Below are 26,467 nucleotides of genomic sequence, written 5' to 3'. Positions count from 1 at the left end.
TCTGCTACCTCCAGCTCCACCTCCTGTCTTTTACTCAATGCCACTGTCTCTAATCCATACAACATCGCAGGTCTCACCACAGTCCTATAAACTTTCCCTTTCATTCTTGCAGATACTCTTCTATCACAAATCACTCCTGTCACTCTCCTCCACCCACTCCACCCTGCCTGCACTCTTTTCTTTACTTCCCTAACACACTCTCCATTACTTTGCACTGTTGACCCCAGGTACCTGAACTCCTCCACCTTCTCCACCTCTTCACCCTGCAACCGCATCACTCCACTGCCCTCCCTCTCATTCACACACATGTACTCTGTCTTACTCCTACTGACTTTCATTCCCCTCCTCTCCAGCGCATATCTTCACCTCTCCAGGCTCTTCTCAACCTGCTCTCTACTCTCACCACAAATCACAATATCATCTGCAAACATCATAGTCCAGGGAGACTCCTGTCTGACCTCGTCCGTCAACCTGTCCATCACCACTGCAAACAGGAAAGGGCTCAGGGCCGATCCTTGATGTAGTCCAACCTTCACCCTGAACCAGTCTGTCGTACCTACTGCACACTTTTCTGCCGTCACACTGTCCTCATACATGTCCTGCACCACCCTCAAATACTTCTCTGACACACCTGACTTCCTCATACAATACCACAACTCCTCTCTCGGCACCCTGTCGTACGCTTTCTCTAAATCCACAAATACACAATGCAGCTCCTTCTGTCCTTCTCTATACTTCTCCATCAACATCCTCAAAGCAAATAAGGCATCTGTGGTGCTCTTCCTCGGCATGAAACCATACTGTTGCTCACAGATGGTCACCTCTTCTCTCAGCCTGGCTTCCACTACTCTTTCCCATAACTTCATGGTGTGACTGATCAACTTAATTCCCCTGTAGTTACTGCAGGTTTGCACATCTCCCTTATGCTTAAAGATCGGTACCAGCACACTCCTTCTCCATTCCTCAGGCATCCTCTCCCCTTCCAGAATCCTGTTAAACAATCTGGTTAAAAACTCCACTGCCATCTCTCCTAAACATCTCCACGCTTCTACCGGTATGTCATCTGGTCCAACCGACTTTCCATTCTTCATCGTCTTAATCGCTGCTCTCACTTCCTCCTTACTAATCCTATCTACATCCTGCTTCACCAACTCCACATCCTCCAACCTTCTCTCTCTCTGATTTTCCTCATTCATCAGCTGCTCAAAATACTCCCTCCATCTTCTCAACACACTCTCCTCACTAGTCAACACATTTCCCTCTCCATCCTTTATTGCTCTAACTTGCAGTACATCCTTCCCAGTTTGGTCCCTCTGCTTGGCCAATCGGTATAAATCCTTTTCTCCTTCCTTAGTGTCCAACCTCTTATACAGTTCCTCATATGCCTTTTCCTTGGCTTTCGCCACATTCCTTTTAACCTGCTGCCGCATCTCCTTGTACTCCTGCCTACTTTTCTCATCACTCTGTCGATCCCACTTCTGTTTTGCCAATCTCTTTCCCCTAATGCTCTCCTGCACTTCCTCATTCCACCACCACGTCTCCTTGTCTTGCTTTCTATTTCCAGATGTCACACCAAGTACTTTTCTAGCTGCCTCCCTCATCACTCCTGCAGTAGTTGCCCAATCATCCGGCACCTCTTCACCACCACCAAGCCCCTGTCTGACCTCTTCCCTGAACCTCACACTACACTCTTCCTCCTTCAGTTTCCACCATCTTATTCTTCTTTCAAACCTTACTTTCCTCCTCTTCTTCTTCGCCTCCAAAACCATCCTACAGACCACCATCCGATGCTGTCTAGCTACACTGTCCCCCGCCAACACCTTACAGTCTCCAATCTCCTTCAGGTTGCATCTCCTACACAGAAGATAATCCACCTGTGTGCACCTTCCTCCACTCTTATACGTCACCCTATGATCCTCCTTCTTCTTAAAATACGTGTTCACCACTGCCATTTCCATCCTTTTAGCAAAATCTACCACCATCTGCCCTTCCACATTCCTCTCCTTAAAACCATACCTACCCATCACCTCCTCATCACCTCTGTTCCCTTCACCTACATGCCCATTAAAGTCTGCCCCAATCACCAATCGTTCTTTCCTGGGTACACCATCTACCACTTCATCTAATTCACTCCAGAATCTTTCCTTCTCCTCCATCTCACAGCCAACTTGTGGAGCATAGGCACTGATGACATTTATCATCATCCCTTCAACTTCCACCTTCACGATCATCACCCTATCAGAAACTCTCTTCACCTCCACTACACTCTTACTGTACGCTTCCTTCAGAATCACCCCTACACCATTTCTCTTCCCATCCACACCATGATAAAACAGTTTAAACCCACCTCCAATGTTCCTGGCCTTACTCCCTTTCCACTTGGTCTCCTGAACACACAACACATCTACCTTTCTCCTCTCCATCATATCAGCTATCTCTCTCCCTTTACCCGTCATAGTACCAACATTTAAAGTACCAACCCGAACCTCTACTCTCCTACACTGCTCCTTTTCCTGCCGTCTCTGTAGACGCCTTCCTCCTCTCCTTCTCCTCCTTCGGCCAACAGTAGCCCAATTTCCACCGGTACCCTGTCGGCTAACGATACCTGTGGCGGTCGTTGTTAACCCGGGCCTCGACCGATCCGGTATGAAATTCTCATTTGTGATCCGCATATTTGATTTGGCACATGTTTTACGCTGGATGCCCTTCCTAACGCAACCCTCCCCATTTACCCGGGCTTGGGACCGGCACTAAGAGTACACTGGCTTGTGCCCCCCTAATGGCTGGGTTGACCCTGGTGCTACATTAAACAACATAAAGCTACATAACAGAAAACTGAGTACAGGAGTGTGTACCTTACAAAATGTAATCAAAAGGGCAAGAGCAATTGTGCTAATCAGGTGTCCACAGACATAAACATAAACACACACCAACACCACACCATAAGACACCCTAGCACATTTACAGACCAGAACACACAAACAAAGACACACACATACACTGAAGCACACACCACCACATTACACCAAACGCAGATACTGAACTTACCTGTGCTGCTTTTTCTCAGCTGTGAAGGAGACCTGCGATTGGTTAGCCGCTAATTACGACATCGCTCGCAAATGACCGGCCTGCTCGAACGGCTCACGGGTTTTCTACGCTCCTTCAGTACGTGGTGGTGTGAACACTCTTCTGTCAGTTTTATTCCACAATCAAAATCAAACCAATTAATTTCCATATGATCTCAGGATATTTGTTTACAAACCTGTGCCTTATTGAATCTACCTGCAATCATTTTTAAATAAAATTCACTTTTAATTTACAATTTGCCTTTTTACTTACTATGTACAGGAGAATAATTGATTTGATTGGTTAAAAGACATTGATATAATTGTAGAATGGGCCAGATCAGGTCTAAACCCCTCCCACTCATGGAGAAAAAACACATGACAAGCTCCTTGAAGACAGGAATTGAGTGTCCTGCATCTAAACCCCTCCCACTCATGGAGAAAAAACACATGACAAGCTCCTTGAAGACAGGAATTGAGTGTCCTGCACAGAACCCTGACCTTTTTAACCGCCAATAAACAGCTGAGGGATGAATAGGAAGGCTGAGACCCCAGAACTCTATACCCAATAACATTGTTTGGACTCGTAAAGGTTCCTGTAGTGGATTAAACATGAATATCTATAACCTGTGTTCCAAAATCTAGATGTTGTTCAACAAGCACATGGAAGTGTGATGGTCAGGTGTGTACAAACCTTGCCCCATATAGTAGCTGAGTGGGACTGGATTGTGACTTACGATCCACAGTTCTTCAATTGACTATGTTTAAAAAGTAAAAATTCTATACTAGGGGTGTCCAATCCTCTGCACAAAGGGCAGTGTGGGTGCAGGTTTTCATTCCAACCAAGCAAGACCAACTCCAAATTCTACCTTTTTAAATCTAATGATTTTAATTTTCAATGATTACCAGGTGTTCCCTTGATTGGTTGGAATAAAAACCTGCACCCACACTGACCCTTCGTGGTAAAGATTCAACACCACTGATTAGACGACTCAATAACTTGGGGCCAAGCAAGCAAAGATGGTTGTTGGAGGAAGGATTCCTCTCCCACCCATTCGCATCGATACTGGCAATCAGCAATCAAAGTCCTCTATGACACACTGTATATGATAAAGGGTGGATAGTGTTCACCTCCAAGCGTGTTACACTTCCCTTATACAAAACATGAAAAGCTCAAGGCGCTTCACACGTCTAACCCTGGATCCTGCAGCTGTGTGGTTCCGACGCCATCATTATCAGTCCTACAGCAAAGTCGAGCTGTTTTTATTTAAATGAAACCAGCGAGGTAATTAATACACACCCATTTATTCAGTCTAAATCAGGTTTTCAGATGGGAAAATAAAATGCAAGTAAAGTCATAATGTAGTCAACATTTCCTTTTTACTTTCAGATGAGTTCAAAAAAACAGACAGAAGCATTATGAAAAAGTCGAGAAGTGAAGTAAGGAAAGAGAAGAAAGGAATTTCAGGACGGCCCACGCCAAATCTCTGAACCTTTGGTACATTCAGTGCAATTGAATTAGCATAAATAATAGAATAAGAAAACACCTGGATTGATTCTGTGATGATGATGATAATGATTATGATTTCCAGTATATTTTTGAAGATGAAATCATGAATGTACGGTGTGCACAGATTATGGCAGTGTTGAAAAGAATCCGAGGGAATGCAAGCGCGATCGGCTACAGCGTGACACTTTTTTCCTCAGTCGAACACACCTGTAGGTCCCATCTAAAGCGGGTTATGGAACGAAAATTTTTTTAAATAATTCGATTTCCCCGCCTTCGAATTTCCAGTAGGAATTTAATGTCCTCTGCAGTGGAAAACTTGAGAAAATCTTCTTGAGGAAGTGTTCATGTCTCAGAGCTTCAGTATAGATTAGCCTTTCTGGATGGGATTATCTACCGCGGTCTGCATCATAGACGTCTGCCTGCTTGAGACGTGTAAAAGAGGCGTCATACAGTACAAGTATAAACTTAATACACAATGTAGAAATATGTTAAAGTGGATACATTTCAGACATTTATTTTCAGTGTGTGTGAATATGGGATGATGTAGGAAAGCGCTGATATATGGATAAGTGTCATCGTTGTGGTTGATTATAAAAAGCAGAAAGACTCGCTTCCATCTCGTTACATTCTCCATGAAAAAGTCGCCTATGATGGATTTCCGAGCCTCTTTGGTCCAGACGTCCAGAAGAGCGCCAGAGGTTTACCAACATTCTATATGTGACAAACAAAAGGGTCCAACAACCCGAGCATGGCAGTTTTAAGATTGGAACCGACCTTCTGAATGAGCTACAGCTCAACACCACACCTCCATCTTTCCCTTGATCTTGTTCCTTTAATCTCAGGTGTCTGGCCCTGCTCTTTCTCCCAACCAGCAAGGAGGATTATCTACACTTTACACTACAATCATGCTGACCCGGTGTTCAAAGTTCACTCCAAACCAAAGGTGCTGGTCTCCTCGACTGCGGTCAGCATCTTCTCATACAGCATGGAGAATGAGGGGTACGGTGGCAAGTCGAGGCGATTGAAACACGTGTGAGCCCTGTTAAAACGATGAAAGACACAATTGCTGAATAGCAGTTTAACGGAAAATTAGCATATAAAAAAAAAACTGTCATACATGTCATACTTGTTGATGTGGGACAAACATAATGTGGGACATAAACAGGATAAAAATTTTTTTACGTTCGTGTAACATTTTGGGGGGAAAAAAATGGATGGATGTTCCACAACCTTATTTGGTACTTACAGAGTGGAGCAGGGAAACGTGACATTTTGGAACTAGGAGTTTTTTCCCAAGGCGTCAACAATAGTTTGGAATGACGTCTTAGTGTCGTTGAGTTCACCATTCTGAAAAAAAACGCCAACTCCTACTTCCAAAATTTCCCTGCGTCACGATGTGTTAATGGATTAAACGTACATATGTGTCATTAGTAAATGGAGTATTGTGTGTCGAAGGTGTCGTTGGGACATACTTTCACCACCAAGATCTAAGTATTCATTATTTGATTTCATCACAAGCGCTTGAGGCTAAACATTCTTTTGACCGAGTCAACAATAACATCCTATTTTTCCGCAATCACTTTACACATTAATTAAGAATTTATTAATAATATTCATTGTGCTCTTCCCTATTTTTTTGGATGCGTTACGTAGCCACAGTGCTGAAGAAAAACGCTGCTGCAGTACCTGGGTAATGATGTGATCTTGCCCCACTTTTCCACGCAAAAGCGGCGGGGGCCGTTGCTACCCCTGAGTGAGGCGAAACCTTCATAGGGAATACTGGAGGTCCCTGTTACAAACTAACATGTAGAGAAGCACAATATGAAGTGGTGCAGATAAAACAGGTTGACTTTAAATGTGTGTGTGTGTGTGTGTGTGTGTGTGTGTGTGTGTGTGTGTGTGTGTGTGTGTGTGTGTGTGTGTGTGAGTGTTGGGTGGGGTGGGTCTCACCTGAAGCAACCTCAGCCTCTGTTCATTATTAAATCTCTCCACCGCTGCCCAGAACCAGCGGACTACAATGTGGTTGTCATGGTAACCTGGACAGAACCATCAATCAGCATACGTGTCTGTGTGTGTGTGTCGGTTATACACCAAAGATTTGTCCTTGGCGAGTTACCTCCACGATATTCAGTGTTGTTCCTCCAGTCGCTCAGATCGATCTCTGCTGTACCAGCGATCACCAGCTCCAGCTCCCGGGCGTCGAACACGGACACGAGCCGAGCATCAACCACCTGCACACACACACACATTTCAGTTTACACTATATTATATTATATTATATTATATTATATTATATTATATTATATTATATTATATTATATTATATTATATTATATTATATTATATTATATTATATTATATTATATTATATTATATTATATTATATTATATTGCTTAACACAAAGTGGTTTATTACTGAGCAGAAAACTTCAGTCCTAAAATCTTTTAAAGACTCTGGAGATTTGAAGGTTAACTGAACGTCACCTACTGGAAACGATTTGAATGCGTTTGCATATCGATTCTGTTATTCATCTCTAAACATAAAAACGGTACTACGGTCAGAGCTGTTCTTGTACCTCGTAGAAGCCTCGCACCAAGCTCTCGGTCTGCTGGACTACTCCTCTCTCTATCCTCCACTTCACCATGCGCTCGATGTACTCCTTCTTGTTCTTCTCCGAAACAGGGATGTTTGCGCCGCCAGGCTTTAGCTCTCGCTCGGTGATCTGGAAACACAACACACACACACACACACACACACACACACACACACACACACACACACACACACACACACACACACAGGCAATGAGGTGAAATACACATATCACCTTTTGAACTTTTTTACTCTAGCAAAATGCTTCTCGTTTTCTCAAACGCGCCAACGAACCTGTCCGAACACTTCCTCGTTAACGGTGAAAGTGAGGTCTAGCATGTCCTCGATGTCATTGTCCTTCATCCACTGCAAGCTCTGATGGAATTCCTCGTCCAGGTACTCTAAATCGCTCAGATCGCACGGACTAGTGACAAACAAATGGGGTGTGGAGGTGGGATCGGGACAGAATATCAGAATAAAGTGTACAGAAAAGTTTAGAGTTTATGTCTTGTGGTTATGATGGTATTGGTCGCATCAATCATGAGCCCTTTATCTAAAGCTGTGAGGAAGGCTTAAAGCTCTGCCCACTTTGACACGTCCATGCAACCAGTGCCTGAAACATTTCCCTCAAGCGCCATTGTGTTCGTTAACGACTCTAAATAAATAAAAAGCACAACATGCAGTTATTTAATGACTTAAAATCCCATTTAGACTTAATATATGTATATGTATTTGTAGATCCACCATGAAGACGGATTTGGACAGTAATTAGCATAGACATTGTCTGCTATGATGATTTGGGGCTGCGATTGCCATGATACATTTATGACTGCAAATGCAGCTACGTTTAACAACCTAAGATAAGGTTTTTAAAAACTGCATTGTAAGCTCAACTACTCTGCTGAACTTTGTTACACACTGGTGATGATATCCAGCTTTTTTTGCCGAGAGTAGGGGAACATAGCAGCTGTTTGCTGACTAAACATTAACCCTGCTTCCTTATTCCATTATATAAAAAGCTTTCAGGTTTATTAGCCACTGGTATTAGCGAGAGATTGGTGCCCAATAGAATAATAATTAACTGAGAAAAGAATTATTTAACAATTCTATTCTTCACCACGACCATTAAGATAAGATATATCTTTATTTGTCCCACAGTGGGGAAAAAATATCTATTCTTTTAATTTTAATCTTACTTTGCACTGTTCACACCAGGTACCTGGACTCCTCCACCTTCTCCACCTCTTCTCCCTGCAACCGCACCCCTCCACTGCCCTCCCTCTCATTCACACACATGTACTCGGTCTTACTCCTACTGACTTTCATTTCCCTTCTCTCCAGCGCATATCTCCACCTCTCCTCAACCTGCTCCATACTCTCACCACAAATCACAATATAATCCGCAAACATCATAGTCCACGGAGACTCTAGTGGTTGGTAGATAGATAGATAGATAGATAGATAGATAGATAGATAGATAGGTAGATAGGTAGGTAGGTAGGTAGGTAGGTAGGTAGGTAGGTAGGTAGGTAGGTAGGTAGGTAGGTAGGTAGTCCCCCTATTCTTAGCCTCATTCGATTTGATTGATTTGTGCAGTGCTCTTGTCCACTCACATGCGCAGCAGACCCTTGTAGAAAGGTCGTGTGAAAAAGGCGTCAAGTAGGTACTGATGGATAAGAGCCAAGCCGAGGATACGTCCACTGAAGCGAAACCTTGAGAGAGAGAGAGAGAGAGAGAGCGTAGCGAGGTATATATCAGTTAATGCACGATGATGAAAACTTGCAGTAAACACTACAGCAATAAACACCACTATGAAAATACCACGGAATAAACCAAAAAACAGTGTGACAATAACAATCTAGTAATGCACATGATATCTACATGCTAATACCCCTGAAGTAAATCTTTATAAAGCAGCTACAAGTTACTCAGACCATTCGTGATGATTGTCAACGAAGGCAGACATGGGGCTGATCTGGACCGTGTAGGTGTCGTTGGCCGAGTACTCAAACAGGCCATAGTAGGGATTAAAAAGCTCACGTGACACCAGGAAAAAGAACTCTCTCGAAGGGCCACTGTAGTCCAGCCTTTGAACACAACAAATGACAATTTTGAAGACGAAGAAATCCAATGCTCAGAGGTTAACCAGGCCAATTGTGGAACTTCTCATGTACCTTTACCAACAAAATCAGATACTTATAATACATCAGCATGCTAAGGATTGTTTACTGACCCCTCCTCTCCGACGAAGCTGACATAGAGTTTACTACGCTGCAAGTCCTTCCTGGAGTAGCACATGATCTGGTTAAATGCATCTTCCAGCAAGTGGTCTCTGCGCATTATCAATCTGAGACGAAATGGAAAATCAGTTGCACTCATGTGAGAACCTCTTCCCGTCGATCTTAATGTTAGCTGGAGGTGCTTACTTGACTTTCCCCGGGCCCTGGCCGTAGCCCTTGGTCTCGAGCTTGCGGTAAAAATTGCGGAGTTTGGCCTCAAAGTCTCGCTTGTACGGCGCAGGAGCACGGGCGTTAGCTCGTTGTATGCCTGGGAGTAAGATATTTGCAATTAATCATGCAATGATAATATTCGAGAAGGTCAGAAAGAAAGATTAGCATAAAAAAGTGTGACATGACTAGGGGAAGCTAACACGTCTGTGCGATCAAATCAGGCTTTTTTTGTGGGTTTTTTTATTTTTTTTTTTTTTTTACTTATATGGGCTTTGGGTTTTACTGTTACTGCTTTCTAAATGGCATTTACTGCACATTTACTACTCACCAACTTGAGCTTTAGAGCAGACAATAAAGTTACTAGCATGTGCATGCTGAGTGAACAGTGACGCTGCTCTATTTCCACATAGAAAATGCTTTTGGATTGTGAAGACATAAAAGATATGATGGTGAGCGAGAAGTCAGAAGAAGATGGCAAGACTGGTTTGAGCTGACGTTAAGAAAAGTCTACAGAAACTCCAAAATACCCATTTCTACAGTCCTGAGGGATCAGAACACACAGATCTGATACCTGCATGAATGAACAAGTTTCTGTTCCTAATAAAGTGCATATGAGATATTTACATTTTTGATTTCACCATTTTTATAAACAATGTAGCATTTCTTTTGCTTTTAGTGCACATTTGGAAAAAATTCAATAAAATGTGCTCACTGTGACAATAAACACTCACCAGGCGAGTTCTGCGGGGAAGAAACCGGAGAACCCCGTGGAGACTGACAGTAGCTGGGATGCAGTAAGGCATGAGGGGGTACATACGACATGACCTCCTCTTCAAATAGGCTGCGGTATCAAGTATGAGAGCGGTTATTCGCTGAACGGCAGGGAAGTGTTTGGAAGTGTGTATGAGGAAACGTACCTGAGCATAATGACCAAATCCGCATCGCTGGAAAGACGTACCAATCCAGCGGTGCCCTCATTTCGGATAAACTGCACCTTTTCCCTGCAAAGAACAAATTATGTATATATATATATATATATATATATATATATATATATATATATATATATATATATATATATATAAAACATGGGTGTACCCCTAATAAAGAAATCACACCACTAAATAGAATGAAAAGAGATTTTGCTGTGGTTATTCTGTATGTTTATATTTCGTACTGCTTGTACAATCCTGGTAGCTAGAATAAGATAATCTGAATTTATATTTGGATATCAATTTATATTATTTATTTTCAGTTATCATTTTGTCATCATATAAAACGTTCTTTTTCTTGCTAGTACTTTTTAGCTAGCTACACTAACCTGACCGCATGCAAACTAAAGAACGACATTTATGTTTGTGTGTAAATGATCTGGAGATGTATATATACTGCATGATGGATTAAGTACCTGAGTGACTGGTTCCTGTTGAACTCAGGCTGTCTCTCCTGCAGGATCTCAAAGATGTTTGGCTGTCTTAAAAAGGCCACAATCTTATCGTTGTAGGCTGTGAATGTGAAACGAACACGTTTATATCCCCAAAAACAACACAGCCTTTTAATATCAATTATGCCTGAATTATAGCTGTACTGCTACAGGTACAAGTATTCTGTCTGACAATGCACTTAATTGCCTACACGGGACAGGAGGAACTTCTAGGCAGGGGCAATACTATTATCAGGAAGGTGGGTTACACAAAGAGAGGCTAGGGTTAAGGGTTAGGGTTTAGTATTAGTGTTAGGGTTTAGTATTGAGGTTAGGGTTTAGGATTAGGATTTAATATTAGGGTTAGGGTTTAGTACTGGGGTTAGGGTTTAGGATTAGGGTTAGGGTTTTGTATTAGGGTTAGGGTTTAGGATTTAAGTTTAGTATTAGGGTTAACGTTTAATAATAGGGTTAACATTTAGTATTAGGGTTAGGGTTTAGTATTAGGGTTAGGGTTTAGTGTTAGTGTTAGGGTTTAGTATTAGGGTTTAGTATTAGGGTTAGGGTTTAGTATTAGGGTTTATGGTTTAGTATCAGGGTTTAGGGTTTAGTATTAGGGTTAGGGTTAAGTATTAGGGTTTAGTATTCAGGTTAGGGTTTAGTATTAGGGTTTAGTATTAAGGTTAGGGTTAAGTATTAGGGTTTAGTATTAGGGTTAGGGTTTAGTATTAGGGTTTAGGGGTTATTATTAGGGGTTAGTATTAGGGCTAGGGTTTAGTATTAGGGTTAGGGTTTAGTATTAGGGTTAGGGTTTAGTAATAGGGTTTAGTATTAGGGTTAGGATTAGGGTTTAGTATTAGGGTTTATTATTAGGGTTAGGGGTCAGGGTTTAGTATAAGGGTTAGGGTTTAGTATTAGGGGCTAGGGTTTAATACTAGGGTTAGGGTTTAGTATTAGGGTTAGGATTTAGTATTAGGGTTAGCATAAGGGTTTAGTATTAGGGCTAGGGGTTAGGGTTTAGTATTAGGGTTAGGGTTTAGTATTAGAGTTAGGGTTTAGTATTAGGGCTAGGGTTTAGTATTAGGGTTAGGGTTTAGTATTAGGGTTAGTATCAGGGTTTAGTATTAGGGTTAGTATCAGGGTTTAGTATTAGGGTTAGTATCAGGGTTTAGTTTTGGGGTTAGGGTTTTTATTTGGTTTAGTATTAGTATTAGGGTTTGGTACTAGGGTTAAGTTCAAACAATAGTTGAAACAATAGTTGAAGTTAAGACGTGAACAAGAGCTAAAGAATGCATTTCCCCTAAAATCGCTGATTTAGTATTCAGTGCTGTAGTCATTTCAATTATCGCTTATCTGCATCAATCAAACATACCAACAGGTACGAGATCCTGGCAATGATTGCGACCTGCGGCGCCGAAGGTGTTCGAGGGCCGGGGTGCGACGGTGTGGCCGGCGTGACGCGGATCATCGCCCACCTGCAACAAACAGGTATTTCTGGTTCAGGCACAGCATCGGCCTTGTGGAGTTACACATTAAAGCAGATATTCATGTTAAAATATGAAATAAATGAGAATTAAAGATGAGGACTGATTTCTTACAGACCTGTTTTCTAATCTGATCTGTGATCTCAAGCCAAATAATTAATAATAGAAGCTAATTTGGTACCCGAAGCTGTAGAGAATACATTTGGGGATGAGGCGTGTACAAATACCTGCAAGTGTATTTGATATGCAACGTTGCTGCTATGAGTCGATGATTTATTAGTGAGAGGTGCTTTTAAAATATTTATCTTGGGTCTACCGCAAATAAAAGAATCACGGCTAATACATTTGTCTTTCACACCACAGGATCATTGAAATGTATTCACATGGACGGATTATGGAGAAAGAAAAAGCTTAGATGATTAATAAAATACACACCCAGATGAAAGATGAGATTAGGTCTACCAGCTAATCTTAAAAATACTGCAGCGTAAGAACTCCTTAGGATTTCGAACATAAACAGACTGGCAGTGTGTTCTTGTTTAGCGATAGCGCTTATGCTTCAGGCAGCTAGTAAGTGACTGATCACAAAAAAATGCCTGTGGTTTGTAAGATGTATAGCCTGTGGGGGAAAAGGCTGCTGTGTGTATATGTATATCACCTCTCCAGCACTGTGACTGCGCTGGCGGCTAAGGTGCTGTCGGTGTGCGAGCAGGCCACTTGGCCGAGCACTTTGCAGAGGCAACCGGGGGTCTATGAAGGTGGTGGCGCGGCAGTTGTGGTCGACAAAAAATGTCTGGGGGAAAAAAAAGCAAAGTTTGAAAGTAGCTCAAAAGTCATAGCATGAAATATCTTGTACATTCGGAGGTATAAATGGAGCTCATCGATATATAGGAATGAGTCCCAGACTGAGAGTGGAGTGAACAATAAAGAAGGTGATGAGTGGGCCGACCTTGCCGGTGTGGTCGTGTTTCATTTCCCAGCCGCGCGGCAGCTCCAGCTGCTTGTTTGCGAACAAGTTGAGGAAGTTCACCAGGTCGCGGTTGTGCTGGTAACGTTCGAAGTGGTGCGCGTCGCGGCGCACCTTGCTGATCATGTGCTTCAGACACGTGTTACTCGTGAACATGCGGTAGGCACTCTGATAGAGGAGAAGGGACACGAGTGAGCATGCCTCATGAGACTTCGAATAAAGTTTATTCATTCCTAATACGATTTCAAAAGATCACGCCGTCGTGCGTTATGTTCAAAATTCAAAGACCAATCAATAAAACAAGTTCCTGTTCTAGCATTTATAATATATGGCTGCTTTCTCAACGTAAGCCTGTTGTTGAAATCTATTTTTCCTGAACACATTCCTTCATGAGAAACTGCATTAAAATTGGGGTGTGGTCTAGTATGTGAAATCCTTTAAACATTCCACAATTCATTCAAGCTGATGCTTTAGTTTCATGCATGACCATTTTACATGAATCATCAACTGTTTGTGTCGAACGTTCAACACTCGTGTTGTATTCATCATTTGATGAAAAACGAAAAAACAGTCAATAACAAGGATTACAAATGATTTATGCTCAATATGTCAGATATTTAAATCACTCCTCTTTTTCTAGTTTATTAGTTGTCATCTTACTTTATTGACTGAGTTATTTGGGATTGTGGGACTCTTGAACAACCCGGATGTAAAGAACTGATCGGCGTAGAATCCATTAGCGGCTTCATCTGACATTCTGGCTTCACTCCGAGAAGATCATATGGATCATTATGTACAAGCAATTAGAGAGTGAAAGGAAATAGTTTGGACATGTGCAGAGGAGGGACATGGGGTATATCAGTAGGAGAATGCTGAGGATGGAGCCACCAGGAAGGAGGAAAAGAGGAAGACTATGGAGGAGGATTATGGATGTGGTGAGGGAAGACATGCAGGTAGTTGAGTTGAAAGAGGCAGATGTAGAGGACGAGGGGGGAATGGATGAGCCGCTGTGGCGCCGCCTAATGGGAGCAGCCGAAAGAAGAAGAAGAGAGTGACAGGAAATGGGATTTTCACACGTCTTCTGCTTGCATTATTATACTGCACACACACGTTTTACACTGATCGTCTGACCACAGAACAGTTTTCCACTTTGCCTCAGTACATTATAAATGCTGCAGAGGTTGGCGGCGTTTCTTATTCATGTTCACGCATGACTACTTCTTTGATAGAGATTGTGGAAGATGCATTTGTGGATCTTGTGTACCCAATCATCTTACTGATCTGTTAACCTCATTAGGTGCTAAATGTTTCACCAACTGTTCAATTGGAAAACGCTTTTTCCCCCCAGACTTTTCTTGCCCAACTTTTTTGAGACGTGTTGCAGCCATCAAATTTAAAATGACCCTTGTTTTCCTTAAAATAGTACATTTCCTCAGTTGCAACATTTCGTAGGTTTTCTACATTGTATTGTGAATGAAATACGGGTTTATGGGATTTTCCAAGCATTGCATTCTGTTTTGAACTATTTGTGCAAGATTTGATGGATTGCTACAATTCATGCGATAAAAAGGTGTGCTGAGAAAGAGTGAAAAGCGGTTTGAGTGAATGTGACATTTCAAGAATGACAGAAAAAAAGCACGCACTATGTAAAGAACGCAACAACATTTCAAGAATGACAGAAAAAAAGCACGCACTATGTAAAGAACGCAACGCAACAACCAGTCGTTTGTTAGCAAAGATTTGAGAGGGTTATTTTTTTGCATTTTTCCAAAATACAAAGAAGCAATATAAAATGCACACCGATTTGCTTCGAATAAAAGTCTGAAAGGACCAAAAAGCCTTTAAAGATCAGAGTCTTCATCATACCATAAACCAGTATAAAAAACTGGTTTTGTGTTATGCATTTAGAATTTCATATTTGTATACATATGCAGCAAGCATCATTGTTTTCCCTCCTGTTACATATCTGGAGCAGCCCGAGCCTGCTTACAAACCGTGCCTTCAAACCCTGAGTAGAAATAGTGGGGGAGATGGACTTACAGGGTTGGAGTGGAGCACACTGAAGAAATCGGGGCTGGTGAGAAATTTAGCGCTGGGCGACTGAAGCAGCAACGAGAGACGTGAGCAATAGTTAGCAGCTCCCACCGCTACGTCTCGGCGGTACTCTGGACAACAAAAGAGTTTCATTCCTTTCATACCGCAGCAATTTCGGGGTTTTTAAAGGAGATATGTGTATTTCATAATTGTGTATTTGTACCAGGAATAGTGTGCTGCAGGTCTGCATCATCTGATGGTATTTCTGCCACCTGCTCGACCGTGCGTTCGTTGGTTATCGTTCTCCGGATACTCTGATACCTTAATGAGGTGGAAAAATGGACACGTTTAATCTGCATGATCAGGGGTTTTTCTAATAAAGACTGGAGTTTGAATCTCCCCTCAGTGCTAAATGATCAATCAAATGTCCATGTGTGAGTGGAAGTGTGTGTGCATGCTAACCGGCGGTTCAGCTGCTCCATCTGCTGGATGGAATTGGATCTCTGCAGGACCTGAGGAGCGGGTGGAGCTGTGGGTCGCTGCCAGGTGGTGGTTCTGTTCACGTGATCCACGTAAAATATCCTCCCGTGACTGTCGATGCGGGCCTCCCAATCTGCAAAACACACACGCAATGTCTCTGTGAGCCAGTGTGCTACATTGGTCTCGTTTTTACAAATCTGTACGTTTTAAATACAACCAAATATATCAGTTTCTCACCAAGTGCAATGCACACACTCACTTGGCGGTAGGGGTTCGTCCACTCTCTGGTAGCGGCTGATGTCATGCCGTACGGACGGAAGGGAGCGCACGGACTGATGACCGTTCACCTGTGCACTGGCTCCTACAGAAACACATCCACATCCTCTAAATCACGTCTCCCTGTTTTATATTCAACCGAGAAAGTAGAAAATGTAATACCTGACTCGCCGTCTGTTTCTGCCGAATCAGTTCTCTGGGTTGTTGATGACTCTGCCCCTTCTGCTGGAACCCCCCCTCCTGATGCTAGCAAGCTTTGCCTCCTCCTCCACACATCCTCACCCTCCTCCTGCCCATTGGCTTCGTTAGGCTCTTCCTGAGGGGCGCCAGGCTCCGATTGGCTGCCTGCACAAGCTCCACCTTCTGTGCTAGCTAAACCAGAGACAGCTGCAGACTCCTCAGGAACAGTGGCTTCGCTTTCAAAGACCTCCTCATTTGCTGCCTCCTTGGCTGTGTCTTTATCCTGGATAAAGTTTACACAAAAAGTCAACATTTTGCATGTCAAGCTGAAAAAAACAAAAAGTTTTTATTGTCTATACATTAAAGCTACGAAATTTCTACTGAATACATTACTCTCATGTGAGCTGCTGGATTCAGGGACTGGGACTGGGCTAGTGGACAAGCCGTCTCTTCTTGGCTCCCATCCGCTCCACCATTTTGGCCATTTGCACTGTTAGCTGACTGTGAAGCCGCAGATTCGTCACTACCGGTCGAACTTTGCTCTCCTTCTGTTTTCAAGCCTTCCCTCTGCTCCCGTTCTGACGCTACTCCATTCGCCATCCCCTGAGACATGTGTGCTTCCTCGTCTTCATCTGAGTCAATGTGCAGCATGGCGTTGAGCCGAGTGTCAGTGGGAAAGCTAGAGCGCAGTTTGGGGGATGCCGCACCTAAAGGCCGATCTCCAGGGCCATTCGGAGCCTCGATGGTGTCCAGGTAGTCGTTGAGTGAGGCCTGTCTGTGGCTGTGTCCCGCATCGATAATTCTATCCCTAGGATTGCGCTCTTCGTCAGCTTCCGATAGACCTTCGTCAGTCCTGAAGGTCTCGTTGTGAATGGATCCCTCGGAGCCGGTTGGAGACGCAGCCCTGGGGATGTGGGAGGATGGAGGGACCATGTCCTCATCATCAGAGGGGCTGCCCGGGTCTCCATTCACAGACGAGGCCCCCAGGAGTGAACCCATAACATCTGATCAAGAGATGATAACTGCATTAGCTATAATGCTGGAAAAACACAATCACGCTTTCTATTCCTTCCTGTTTTATTCACTAGTCATCTGTTTAACCGCAAACTGAATCCTACTGATACACTTCCGCTCATTCACTCTCTTTTTCCCCACCTGTACACTGCCAGTCCTAACAGTCGTTATTGTACATATACCCTCACTTGTTCACTTCCACTTGTTTAGCCCCACTCTTATTACTCCTAACAGTCCAGCCCCACTTGTTTACTCCCACTCACCCTCATGTCCAGTTGATGTGATCTCCACGCTGAACTGAAGCTGACCACTTACATGGTCTGTGGGCAAACGGCGGCTCAGGGTATAGCTTACAGGCTGATCCCTGGGTCAAACACACACACACACACACACACACACACACACACAATTAAATATAAGTCCAAACATTGTAATCTACAAATCCTGTCAAATATACCATTTATGTAACTAACCCCACTGCATGTCTCTCAAGAAGCCTCTGCACAGGTATGGTCAGCTGACCCAAAAAGCGCTTGATGATTGGCCGACTTTTAGCAAATTTGTCCTTCACCTCAATCACTAAAACATCGGTCATGAGTGCCACGAAGGTGTATTTCTGCAGAGGGACAAACAATGGTAATGTCATTCAAATGGAAACCATGACCGTTGATTCCTACACAACCACTAAGATCCATTAAAACTTTATATCATTTCAGGGCAGCAAAACCTCCACCTTGATACCCTCCGAAGATCATTCATGTTCAGCAGAACTGCACTTTCCTACAACCTACATTTGACTATTTGTTCTGCAAAATCGTGATTTGTACTGCGTAGACAAGCAGTCCCCCAAACTTTTTTGCGCCACGGACCGGCCTTTAAGGTGTGGTGGATAAACACAACAAAATAAAATGATACGACCATAAACACTGGTATTTTCTAAATCTAATAGTAAATGTGAATCCACTGTGTTGTGTTTCGTTCATTTTGCTCGCTTGGGGGTTTGAATTTAGCAGTAATGTATTATGTGTTAGCGGCCGGAGCCCCTTTAAGGAGGTAGCGGATGGAGGTAAGACATGTGACCGAGGCATCATGACATGCATCAAGAGTGAGTCATAATTCTGTAATTTCCTCAGCAGAGCTCGGAAGACGTGAATGGGAAGTACCCAGGGATTCAGCCTTCCTGCATACAGCTGTTCTGATGTTAAGGATGATGAGGATGATGCAGCATGCAAATCTATTTACAGCATTATAAGCATGGACTGGTGTGTTGTGGTGTGTGTGACCTCTCCGTGCCACACAGGGTTGGTGGTGTTGGAGATGATGGAGGCTCGTCTTTCTTGTCCATGGTGTGTGAAGGCGGGGAAGCCGTTGCGCTTTCCAGGCTGGATGCTCATTTTCAGATACGGGTCAGGATTGAAGAACATGCCTTTCTTTAGGCCCTGAGCTCTGATATCTTTTACACACACACACACACACACACACACACACACACACACACACAATCACACACTGTACACAAAATTGCAGCAATATTTTGTGCATTTTAAAGGCGAATGCATACAATGCTTTCAAAAATTTTGGCACCCTTGCTATAATTTTTGTCATAATGATAATCTGAATATGACAGACTCATTAAAAAATTAAATCCTTATATAATTACACACGTCTGGAAACATCTGGATTAACCTTTTTTTATTACTGAATCTTTACAATGATGAATATTAATCTCAATGAATATCAAAATGATCTAGAGTATCCATCCATGCTGGGTATCGTGGTCCTTGACGGTTTATGGATCTTTTCTTCTTCTCATGAAATCGATTTAAGGCCATTTCTGGAACATCATGTATTATTAGAATATTAATATGTGTAAAAAAAAAAAAAAAAATTTTAATTAAAAAAAAAGCATTTAATATAAAGGATTATGTATACATCCACTTTTCCTTGCACAGTTCCTTGATTGATGGCTTTATATTATTGAATAAATAACTAACATGGAAATTATATTTGAATTATTCGGTTGTATGATTATATACTCTCTAATTATCCACTTCACTGTCGCATTTCGGAAGTTAAACCTGCGTAATCAATCAAATGCATCTTTGTTTTTAACTCGTACTGACACTGTTTGTCCACAAGGAGGCAGAGTAAACGAGCAGGATGTCCTGTGTGTGGGGAAGTGTAAATGTGCAAGCTTTATATCTAAACATTTTGTTTATTTATTTATTGCTGAAGAAGAAGAAGAAGATTGCTGGTTCTGGCCACCTGATAACGTGAAGCTGACGAGTTTCCGGCAATGCTCAGTCACAGACTGGCCGTCTTGTCCTTCTGATCCAACCTACATCAGAGAGGCAGAGAGAATACCACCGTTAGATCTAAACACAGTTACACCCTTTTTGTTTTTCTTCCCCGTGACCCGAGAAGAAATCGCCCTTCACACTGAAAGCTGTACTCTGCTAAGCTCGGACCATCTGGACACACGGTGTAATAAATCGCAGCACCGTGGCTGAGTGCCAGCCAAACACAATCGTGGGATTAGTGCCCAGACGTTTCGTATAAAATGAATTTGTGCCAGATGCTTGCACGCCACGAGGAGATAGATGTGTAGAGATGGAGAGAAGCAGGAAGGATACTGTTCCATGTTAATCTAGTGCGTGCTTCTGAATTATTTAACTTCACTGCAGTGCACATTAATAAAACGCCCTGACTCCATTTACATGCAAATGAAGAAGCCTTAATATACAAATACTCCTGTCTGTCCTAATCAAGGGGGCGTGGTCTGTGTATCTATCAGTTCTAATGAAGGGGCGTGGTCAGTGTATCAATCAGTTCTAATGAAAAGGCATGGTCTGTGTATCTATCAGATATAATTAAGGAGGCGTGGTCTGTGTATCTATCAGTTCTAATGAAGGAGGCGTGGTCTGTGTATCGATCAGTTCTAATGAAAAGGCATGGTCTGTGTATCTATCAGATATAATTAAGGAGGCGTGGTCTGTGTATCTATCAGTTCTAATGAAGGAGGCGTGGTCTGTGTATCTATCAGTTCTAATGAAAAGGCGTGGTCTGTGTATCTATCAGATATAATTAAGGAGGTGTGGTCTGTGCATCTATCAGTTTTAATAAAGGAGGCATGTTCTTTATATATCAGTTCTAATGAAGGAGGCGTGGTCTGTGTATCTATCAGTTTTATTATAGGAGGCGTGGTTTTTATATATAAATTTTAATAAAGGAGGCGTGGTCTGTGTATCTATCAGTTTTAATAAAGGAGGCATGTTCTTTATATATCAGTTCTAATGAAGGAGGCGTGGTCTGTGTATCTATCAGTTTTAATATAGGAGGCGTGGTTTTTATATATACATTTTAATAAAGGAGGCGTGGTCTGTGTATTTATCAGTTTAAATGAAGGAGGCGTGGTCTATGTATCTATCAGTTTAAATAAAGTAGGTGTGATTCTGTCTATTCTGATAGTAACAGTGCGGTGTCTGTAAATATCAGTGCTATTGTAGAAAGCGTGACAAATCTTCTGCACATGTTCACAGCTGCCCTGATCATGTACGTGTACTTGGAAAAGTCTGCCGAAGCCTCACGTTTCAGTGCTTTGTCTTTGTTAATGTCAGTTGACCACAACGTATCAAATATTCAAACAATCACAAAAAGCAGCCGTCATAATCCCACAGAAGCGTATAAGTGCTTCAATTACAATAAGCAGGTTTGGGAACTGAATCTTGAATTATTTAGCTGCTGCTGCGTTTCCTCGCGACATCATACAAAGAGAGCGAGTGTGTGTGTGTGTGTGTGTGTGTGTGTGTGTGTGTGTGTGTGTGTGAGTGTGTGTACAGCAGCTCTATGTACTTCTCTCTTAAGTGCACTTCAAAGCCTTTCAGTGCGGGAGGCGGGACGTGGCAAATTCTCAACATTCCAGCGAATCTGATACTCTCTCTGATGAACACAAATCACACTACGCACTATACAAACCATTTCTTTGCCTTGTATGGGTAGTACAAAGTCTGATTTAGGAAACTTTTTCTGATTAGCAGGAGCTAGAGAGAAATTCTTCAAACTCTTCATGTGGTCAAGGTTCTATGTAGAACCGAATTAGAACAGAACAGAACAGATTTATTTTTTCCCGGCTCTGAAAGCGAAGAGCAGATTTTCAGGTGATGTTTGCTAACACAACGCAGTGGGATCCGAGGGATAATCACATAAACTGCTGATGCCAAAAAACTCACACACAACTCACCATACACACACACACACACACACACACACACACACACACACACACACACACAACTCACCAGCACACCAGGGTTCTTTACAGTGATGCAGGGCGTCGTCGCTCTCAAAGATCCACTCACTCCATGGTAATATTTGAAGCAGATTTTTGTTTCAGCTGCGTGCACCAAAATACATATATCGATATTTAAATAGGATGTCGAGAATACACGGTGTGACGTGCACATTAACAAGTTGCGGAAAATCAAACATTTTGTACAGTTCCCAAAGAATTTCACTTCACCATTTTGAACTGAAATGCAGCAAATACTTAAAAAATATATACATACGCTCCAAAAAATAAGGTCCAGGCTCTAGCCTCCAGACGATCTGTCCCTTCTGTGTGCCATTGATGCCGCGGTTCTTCGAGTCCCACACATTAGCCAGACACGTCTCATCTGGGAATAAACATCGAATGAAACAATAATAGGAATAAAGAAAGGAATAAGTTCCTCAGCAATACCAATAAAAAGATGGAGGTAAATAATCTTATTTATGATTACATAAAAAAAAAAAAAAAACCCAGACAGTATTCGTTTTACATTTCGAAAGAACCAAAACATTTTTCTAATATTTCTGGAAATCAAATCAAAGTTATCTGCGAGGAAAGCGAAAAGTGGTTAGCGCTGTGCCTCAACACGCCTCCAGCCGACTCCCGTCTGTCTATCTCTGCTGAACACTGTGATCACTCTGCCATACAGTGTCACACTAACGCTAAATAATTACTGCTTAGAGGGCAAATGTATAAAAAAAGACAAATCTGTCCAAAGGTTTTAATCCATTTCTACAGTTATACACAATCCAGATTGAGCAAAACCACCAAAACTGTTCCAGGACAAATAATTCAGTATCTGGGCTAGAAGAGTCTTGATCAGGGAAGTGACCAACAGTCCAGTGAATACTGTAATAGAACTTATGCAGTCCCTGGAGAACCTGCAGATACTCAAGGCATATGGCAAGAATTAATAGGACGCTGTGATCTGATGAAAAGGCTATGCTTGGCGAAAACCACTAACTGCTTGAACTGCCAAATGGTTAATACCATGCCTAGGGTGGTGAAAGCATGGTGGTGGAAGCATCATGGTATTAAGGTGCTTCATTGTGCCAGCCAAATACAGAGTTCCTTAAAAGAAAACCGGCTCTACACACAATATCAGACTGGGGTGAAAGTTTCATCAGCTTTTACCATGACTGATAACATACATTGACCCCTTGATCTCTTTGCGAGATCCTATTAGACTGAGCAGGATCTTCCAGGAAGAACAGGATAAACAGCCAAAATCAAAGTGATCTTAAATACTTATCCAAGTGAGAGATTTTTGGTTTATTTGCAATAAAAATGTTAGAAACTTATTTTTGCTCCGTCATCATAGAATTGTAGAATTTACAAACTGTAGATTAATGAACTGAATCGATTTAAAACCAAAAACCGAAGCAGACTGAATTCTTTCTGGAGCCACAGTATACTAGCGCTGAATTAAAAAAAACGGTTGTCCCCGATTTATTGAGCTCCTCTATAACCTTGAGCTATCAGCCGTACCTGTAAGTGTAGACAGCTGCCTTTCACTGGGGCAAATTGACCTCGTCCAGCTTGATCTACACTTCACTCATTCAGACTATGTCACTGGGCTAACACTTCAACACGACACAATTTAGGATCTGTCATACGACCACGTAAAAATCTATCACAGCAAGAGTGATTATAGCTAACAGCGAGCAGAGACTTCCTCACTCCTGCTCTCTGCTCCATTGAAACTAAATCCAGAATCGAACCATGCTCTTGGCCAGTTCCCCCAGGAGCAATCGGAGCCGCCGCATGACTGTAAACATAGCTCCAGAGACCTGCGAGGTGATCAATGTCTGGCACAGGGAGCGTTTTCTCTGGGAAAGACTGTGCTGGAATTTCCCTGACTTGATCGATACCTCCCACAGAACCTGTAGTAGAAGCATAAGGGATCAGCTTTCGCTTACAATCAGAACGAGATGACAGGAAAGTGCTACAATGACTAATGTGGCTACAGCCAACCAGGAGTCCCCAGTGATGCCTAGGACACTTTTCAGTCTTCTTTATCACACAGAGATGAACTCACTGGACGATGTCCTTGGTTGCTGGTGCCCAACATGTTGTTTGGGGTACTAGACTAACAGCAGACAAAAGTAATAGAGCATTTTTATGGCATTGTGTTGAGTATTTTAGGAAGTCTTCTGAAAATAATGACTAGAAAAAGAAACATACAGTTCCAGTAGGGTGCCTCTGGACCTTGGCTAACAGCACCAATTCTTCTAGATATTGAATGAACCAGCTGAGGACATACAGCATAATTGGATGCAGGATAAAGATTGATGTTCAACTTGTCTTTTCAGAAGTCCCCACAAGTGTTTTATTGGGTGGAGATCTGCTGACATGCTTGGACACTGAATCATTTTTACTTTGTTCTACTTTGTTCTCCTCAGAAACAAACCAGTGACCTTAAATGTATGTTTTGGGTCATATTGAGTCATATATAACTTCACAACACCTGCAACACTCATGCGACCCCACAGAGAAACACTGCCACCACCATGCTTTACTGTTGGTACCATTAATTTTTTTCAGCGTTTTCCATGCACTTTCTTGTGCGTGGGCTTCAGCAGTGGCTTCCTTCATCAACATTGCTCATCTGCAGTCATACAGTGTCATGGGAAACACTCCTAGAGTTTTACTTTCTAAGTATTTAACCAACTGTGCTGAACTTGCATGGCAAGTGCTGAGGTGTTAACTTGCGTGGACAGCCTGGACGTCTCAGTGAGACTACCACAAGTCCATCCTTTTGTGATTTTTGAATCACTTTTGACCCACTATTTAAACTTATTTGCAATGCTTTACTAATTTTCTTATAGCCTGTGCAAAGAAATTGAATTGTATTTCTCAGGTCATGTGATCGTTCTGTGATACTATGTGATAGTTTGTCAGCATTATAGCAGAGCGGATTGTCTCTCTTAATTGTCAGTTATCCTGTGGTCACCTGTGTGATGACTGATTAGACTCATCTGCTGGTCAATTCTTGTGAATTACAATTTTATTTGATGTTTTCCCCCTGACACATTAATTCAGATGTACTAATTTTTCACCATGATTAACCAGGACCTTAAATTATTGTGTGATAATAGTTCCAAGTTTGACTTTGTTACTGACAGCAGATTTGCTGTATAGGATCCTTTTTTATTTAAAAAAGAGATGTATGTTTTATATGAGAAATCTGTCAGGGTGCACTAAATTATGCTTTTCATATTTGTTAGGTTACGTTTGGAGAAAGAGAGCGTATGGTACCGTCTAAGACTTTAAAATCCTCATGGGACTAAATACAACTGTATATTCCCAGAAATACCAAATTACTTCGTGTGTTATTAAGATGACTTGGGTGTTTGGTCCTCTGTGTCTCCTTAACCAGGGTCCATGTGTCCTTTTCACCCTTTTAAACAAGAACTCTGCTAAATCATGGGCTTTCTAAACCTCTTAACAGCGCTAAGTAATTACACTTAACCTTTAGTGCGAGTAACATGTCAGGCAAAGTGACGGGTTAAAGACAAAGCAGCCATTATGCTGCTGACTCAGCATTTCTCTCCCACGTTCTGGCTTTATACGGCGCTCGTACTCGTGCTTTACCACGCAGACCCACACGTGCATTTATGCCCTGCTTTTACATTTCTGGATCAGTGGAGCATCAAAGTACAGGATTATTCCGTTGTTCTCTACTGTATCATGACCTGCTAAACAGATAAACATCTTCCCGGGTGAATTTGCTGCACCACAAGGGCATAATCCACTTCACCTCCAAAAATACTTCAAGCTCTTCAGAAACAAATCGGAGAAGGTATTAGTATGTTTTAATGCTTGTTGACTTGAATAGCATGAGTTACAATTCGATAAACTGGCTCCGAGGCCATCTTTACATCTCTACCATGCTGCCAGACTACTAGATACCAAACGTACAGCTTTCAAACAATCATTTTTTTATCAAAATCACGTCACCATCATTTGCTGCACAAATGCATCGCAAATAAATTGTAAATGATAAAGGTGAGATCAAAAAGTTTCAAGTCTAGTTTTGTTACACACCCAACAGATGGCAGCACAAGGTCGCACGCACAGTCACAGGGAGCACCGACCTTCATAAGTCATTGTGCTAAAAGACATCGTCCCTTGTACATTGGAAGCCGTGCAACTGGAGCTGTTCTGATTACGTGCATTATTATGAGTTGTTTTAAATAGCATGTGCGCTTCAAGAGTGAAAGAACATGACGAGAGATCAGGAAGACCTTCAACAAGCTCAACCCCCGAAAAATGTTGAAACCTTTCGGAAACGTGTGCATGATGATCTTCAGGGAACGATCCACAACATTGCTGCCATTGTTGGTGTGTCATTCAAAACAGTTTAGGAGATCTTCATGTGTGATTTGAACATGTGCCATGTTGTGCCAGGCTGCTGACCCAGGAGCAGAAAGAAAACCAGGTCGAAGTCTGCCAAGAACTACGTCAGTGTGCCGTGGACGATCCGTCCTTCATGTCAAGGATCAATACTGGTGTCGAAACTTGGGGGGTAGGGGTACGACCCTGAGATGAAGCATCGATCACACAGTGGAAGAACCTATTATTTCTACAACCGTAAAATGTGAGGCAGGTCTGCAGCAAGTGCATGTTCATCCTCTTTTTAACATTCGCGGAATTGTGCATCG

The 26,467-nt window shown here is 42.3% G+C and overlaps 2 protein-coding genes and 1 long non-coding RNA gene across 6 annotated transcripts in view; 1 reads left to right on the top strand and 2 right to left on the bottom strand.

Moving 5' to 3' along the window:
- LOC310715563 overlaps window positions 1-552 on the bottom strand; it is a 41,142-nt gene extending 40,590 nt beyond the window's left edge. The window contains exon 1 of the long non-coding RNA XR_014530360.1: window positions 430-552. This is a non-coding gene — a long non-coding RNA (uncharacterized lncRNA). The remainder of the gene's footprint in view (window positions 1-429) is intronic.
- The window catches only part of LOC310715545 (GDP-L-fucose synthase-like), a 74,745-nt gene extending 69,922 nt beyond the window's left edge, over window positions 1-4,823 (top strand). For both annotated transcript variants that reach the window (XM_083522044.1, XM_083522043.1), the window contains one exon: window positions 3,068-4,823. In XM_083522044.1, coding sequence (XP_083378170.1) covers window positions 3,068-3,123 — 56 coding nt within the window. In that variant the 3' untranslated portion in view covers window positions 3,124-4,823. The remainder of the gene's footprint in view (window positions 1-3,067) is intronic.
- Window positions 4,427-26,467, bottom strand: part of hecw2b (HECT, C2 and WW domain containing E3 ubiquitin protein ligase 2b) — a 38,962-nt gene continuing 16,921 nt past the window's right edge. For 2 of the 3 annotated variants that reach the window (XM_083522017.1, XM_083522018.1), the window contains exons 3-30: window positions 22,042-22,149; window positions 21,775-21,869; window positions 19,742-19,814; window positions 18,760-18,929; window positions 17,950-18,092; window positions 17,740-17,840; window positions 16,856-17,466; window positions 16,445-16,745; window positions 16,266-16,367; window positions 15,989-16,139; window positions 15,750-15,847; window positions 15,533-15,657; window positions 13,475-13,660; window positions 13,184-13,318; window positions 12,414-12,516; window positions 11,027-11,123; window positions 10,536-10,619; window positions 10,350-10,459; window positions 9,595-9,715; window positions 9,402-9,515; window positions 9,103-9,255; window positions 8,782-8,880; window positions 7,463-7,592; window positions 7,152-7,298; window positions 6,692-6,806; window positions 6,526-6,611; window positions 6,262-6,374; window positions 4,427-5,614 (exon numbers count right to left, since the gene is read on the bottom strand). In XM_083522017.1, the coding sequence (XP_083378143.1) occupies window positions 5,503-5,614; window positions 6,262-6,374; window positions 6,526-6,611; window positions 6,692-6,806; window positions 7,152-7,298; window positions 7,463-7,592; window positions 8,782-8,880; window positions 9,103-9,255; window positions 9,402-9,515; window positions 9,595-9,715; window positions 10,350-10,459; window positions 10,536-10,619; window positions 11,027-11,123; window positions 12,414-12,516; window positions 13,184-13,318; window positions 13,475-13,660; window positions 15,533-15,657; window positions 15,750-15,847; window positions 15,989-16,139; window positions 16,266-16,367; window positions 16,445-16,745; window positions 16,856-17,466; window positions 17,740-17,840; window positions 17,950-18,092; window positions 18,760-18,929; window positions 19,742-19,814; window positions 21,775-21,869; window positions 22,042-22,149 (3,983 nt within the window). In that variant the 3' untranslated portion in view covers window positions 4,427-5,502. The remainder of the gene's footprint in view (window positions 5,615-6,261; window positions 6,375-6,525; window positions 6,612-6,691; window positions 6,807-7,151; window positions 7,299-7,462; window positions 7,593-8,781; window positions 8,881-9,102; window positions 9,256-9,401; window positions 9,516-9,594; window positions 9,716-10,349; window positions 10,460-10,535; window positions 10,620-11,026; window positions 11,124-12,413; window positions 12,517-13,183; window positions 13,319-13,474; window positions 13,661-15,532; window positions 15,658-15,749; window positions 15,848-15,988; window positions 16,140-16,265; window positions 16,368-16,444; window positions 16,746-16,855; window positions 17,467-17,739; window positions 17,841-17,949; window positions 18,093-18,759; window positions 18,930-19,741; window positions 19,815-21,774; window positions 21,870-22,041; window positions 22,150-26,467) is intronic. The other variant, XM_083522019.1, reaches the window with a different exon arrangement.

The sequence above is a fragment of the Silurus aristotelis genome (assembly GCF_946808225.1).
Source record: "Silurus aristotelis genome assembly, chromosome: 20".
NCBI classification, from domain to species: Eukaryota; Metazoa; Chordata; class Actinopteri; order Siluriformes; family Siluridae; genus Silurus; species Silurus aristotelis.
The sequence above is the reverse complement of the archived record's forward strand: the minus strand, read 5'-3'. Positions and strand labels throughout refer to the sequence as shown.